This window comes from Vombatus ursinus, unplaced genomic scaffold (assembly GCF_900497805.2).
Source record: "Vombatus ursinus unplaced genomic scaffold, bare-nosed wombat genome assembly UNPS02005215.1, whole genome shotgun sequence".
In the NCBI taxonomy this organism is placed as follows: Eukaryota; Metazoa; Chordata; class Mammalia; order Diprotodontia; family Vombatidae; genus Vombatus; species Vombatus ursinus.
The window spans coordinates 1-3,271 of record NW_020944993.1 but is presented as its reverse complement, the minus strand read 5'-3'; the positions used below and the strand labels follow the sequence as shown (position 1 = coordinate 3,271).

The 3,271-nt window shown below is 49.8% G+C and overlaps 1 protein-coding gene across 1 annotated transcript; it reads right to left on the bottom strand.

The window, feature by feature from the left end:
* Nucleotides 1-567: 567 nt before the first annotated feature.
* LOC114029959 (receptor-type tyrosine-protein phosphatase epsilon-like) lies at nucleotides 568-3,082 on the bottom strand. The gene is made up of 3 exons (XM_027844608.1): nucleotides 2,737-3,082; nucleotides 1,983-2,108; nucleotides 568-1,163 (listed from the first exon to the last, which is right to left on the bottom strand). The coding sequence occupies exons 1-3, from the start codon at nucleotides 2,914-2,916 to the stop codon at nucleotides 1,011-1,013; spliced, it is 459 nt and encodes a 152-aa protein (XP_027700409.1). The 5' UTR covers nucleotides 2,917-3,082; the 3' UTR covers nucleotides 568-1,010.
* Between the last annotated feature and the right edge of the window lie 189 nt (nucleotides 3,083-3,271).

Sequence of the window (3,271 nt, the reverse complement as noted above, 5' to 3'; positions counted from 1 at the left end):
CAGCCGCAGCCAGCAGCCTCCCTTCCGGATGTTTGTATCAGAGTGTGGGCGGAAATGAAGTCAGTCTGAGACTTCTGGATCTAATTAGAAACAACAGCTAGCAACAATAAAGTAAAATGTGTTTAGAATTTGGAGCCAGAGGGCCTTAGGGGCCGTTTCATCTTCCCGAGGTGGAAGCAGAAGCCCGGAAGGCGGAGGGACGTCCGCCGCAGGACGCTGCTTGTGGAGGCCCCTCCCGCACTGGGCCAGAGCACAGCCCTTCGGGGACACCAGGGATACAGTACTAGGATCTGCACGCTCAGAGGAAACTGAGGCCGAACAAACTGTCTGAGGTCCTACAGGCAGAAGCAGAGATGTACAGCCGGAAGAGACGGCCAGACAATCCAGTGCGACCAGGTGGTGAAGTGGATAGAATGCTGAGGCTGGCGTTAGGAAGACCTGAATTCAAATCCAGTCTCTGATGCTTACTAGCTGTGGAGCCCTGGGCAAGTCACTTCACCTCTGCTTGCCTCCCTTAGCTCATCTCTGAAATGGGGATAAGACTGGCACCTCCCTCCCAGAGTTGTGGTGAGGATAAAATGAGATGACAGCTGTAAAGTGCTTTGCAAACTTTACAGCACTACATCAATGTAAGCTATTATTAGCTCTCATTTTGAGAGGGGAAGTGACATAGGTAGTGTTAGAATAAGGACTGTAGCCAGGCTTTCTGATCTCACATCTGGTTCTCTCTGTCAGCTCCTAATGGGTCAGAACCTTCAATCGCCTTGCTGGCATCTGATAATAACTCACATTTCTGTTGTGCTTCAAAGCTTTCTAAGATGCTTTCCCCTTAGCGAGCCCCATGACAGAGAGTGTGTAAGCAGGGCTCCCATTTTATAGTGGTGGAAACTGAGAGGTCCATGAAGCTGGATGAACTTCAATACCCCTTCCACACGGGCTTAAAGCAGGCAGCTGCTCGCCATAGCTGGAGAATTAACGGCCCCACAGAGCAGCCTGGCAGAGCAGGAACCTTACCTGCAGTGCACGGTGATGGGGTGGTTGCCCGTCTGCTGCTGCTGCTTCTGGACAGCGGCAATGAGGTCGATCATGCCTTTCCCTTCGGCTGGGATCCCAATCTCAGGCCAGCCGTGAAAGTGAAACTGTCTGACCAGCCTGCTCTTCTCCTAGGGGGTTGAGGCACAGTGCGTCATTAGGAGGACTCATCTGAACACTTGGTTTTCAGGTTGTCATCTCCATCCACCAACCAATGCACAAGCCTTTGTTAAGCGTCTGCCCTGAGGGCCACTCTCCTGATGGGTCACTCCCCAGCAGCGCCATGGGACCAGAGAAAGTTGCAAACTCCCAGTGAGTGGGCTGGAGGGCTTCTGGGGGTGAGGTGGGGAGAGGTCCTCTGTGCCCCCCCGATGAGGTCACCCAAAGATGAACCTGGGTTTAGTTCTGTGATTACCCGCTCCTGTCCCTCAGCAGAGGATGGGCATGCCTTTGGCCCCTTGGCAATAGGACAAAAGACAGCAGCTGATGAGATCTCAACTCGCTCCCCCTCAGTTTCCTCATCTGTAAAATGGATTCTGAGGATCCTTACTGACCTAGGTGAAACTAGGAACCTAAACACATGCAGCATTCACACCCAACACTGAGTTAGAAAGCCCTGCTTTCTAAAATTCCCCTCTGGATAACTTCTCCCAGATGGCCCCAGGGACTTCCACCTGTCAATGGTTCACCAGCATGTTATGCTAGAGATCTCCCCTAGGGGGCAGCTCGAGATGCTTCAAGGGGCCTCCGTGGGCATCCCTGCAGCGGCTCATGGTGTTTCCCTTGCCATACACCCAGAGGAATGAACTGCTGTGTGGCCAGCGGTCTTGCTTAATAAATAAAGTCTGCACACATTCATCACTCCTGCAATTCTCCCGGCTCATCGAGTTTCAAAGAGCAATTGTTACCCTCCACCCTCTTGGGGGGGCGGGGGGGATGGCATCCAATACCTGATTAAAAGTCACCAAGAAATCTCGTACACTGATGGCCTCAGAAATGGTGTCGCTCTTTATTTCAATATTGATCTCTCCGTGAGTCACAGAGCCATCTGCTGGCCAATACTGAAAGCATTTTTCCTAGGAGATAAAAATAAAAACCAAAGGCTTTCAGTCACTATTTTCCTGCAAATTCTAAGCAAACTTTAGGAACAGCTCCGGACACTTTTAGTTCATTCCATTTGTTTAGTGACATAGCAACTGGGCACACACACATTAATCTCCACGTTTTTATGATCTTATGTAATGGGAAGGAGTGACATTTTCCCCCACAGCTGGTGATACTGGCAAACAAAAATGGGCAGAGTTGAGAGACCGCCTGAACAGAAGGTCTCAGAGGACGATTGTTATCCCAATACAACTCCATGGTGACCATGCCTTCATTGCCCAAGGGGTTCACAAATTGTCTTGTAGCACCCCAATAATCTAGCAACATTTATCTAAGTGCTGCAATGACTATGCCAGGCAAAAACCCCTGCACTCAGGGAGCTTCCATTCTTTAAGGGTAGGGGCACACACAATACGTACATTTATAGGTAGATATAGAATAATTACAAGGCAGTTTTAGGGGGGAAGGACTAGGAGGAGCTAAGACAATGAAAACTGTCAAACAATAAGTGACAAAAACTTTCTCTAGTGTAAGATCCTCAATGCCTAGGACCTCCACGGGAGATCTGGTGGCTAAGCCACCATTGGGGCTACTCCTCACCTGCTCCCTCTCTTGGACCTCAGTTAGCATCACAGTTGTGTGGCATTTCCACTCCCAGACCATCCTCCAGAAGTCTTCCACTGTGTGCGGAAGAGGTCCTTGGGTTGCGATGAAATAGTCCTTCTGCCGATATCCCTTTAAAGAGAAGGGAGACAGTTGGATTCTGAACCACTCCCGCATCGCTTTCGGCTCCAGTCAAGTGATGATTTTAGCATCAAAGGTCCTGCCTTCAGAACCTGGAGGGAGGGGGTGAAATGTGCTCTCTCAGGCCTGAGCAAGATCCAGCAGGTGACCTAGATGAGATTACCCCCTCAGACAAAATGATTCACCTGCTTCAGATCCCTGAAATGCCAGGGCATTCTCCCAGCCCATTTCTTTCTTTCTTTTTTCCCCAATTTTTAAAAACATTTTTACTTAAAGTTTTGAGTTACAAATTCTACCCCTCCCTTCCTCCCCTCCCTCCTCTCTAAGAAAAAAAAACAATCCCGAGACAATGGCCAAAGTTATGAAGGCCAAGTGGCCAACTCCCCCAAGC

Bases quoted from the DNA above. Each gene is read 5' to 3' on its own strand.
- LOC114029959 (XM_027844608.1), bottom strand. From the start codon at position 2,916: ATGCGGGAGTGGTTCAGAATCCAACTGTCTCCCTTCTCTTTAAAGGGA. The intron at 2,109-2,736 runs GTGAGGAGTAGC...TTTATCTCCTAG, and splicing joins AGGTCCAAGAGAGGGAGCAG to GAAAAATGCTTTCAGTATTG. The intron at 1,164-1,982 runs GTATTGGATGCC...TCAACCCCCTAG, and splicing joins TCTTGGTGACTTTTAATCAG to GAGAAGAGCAGGCTGGTCAG.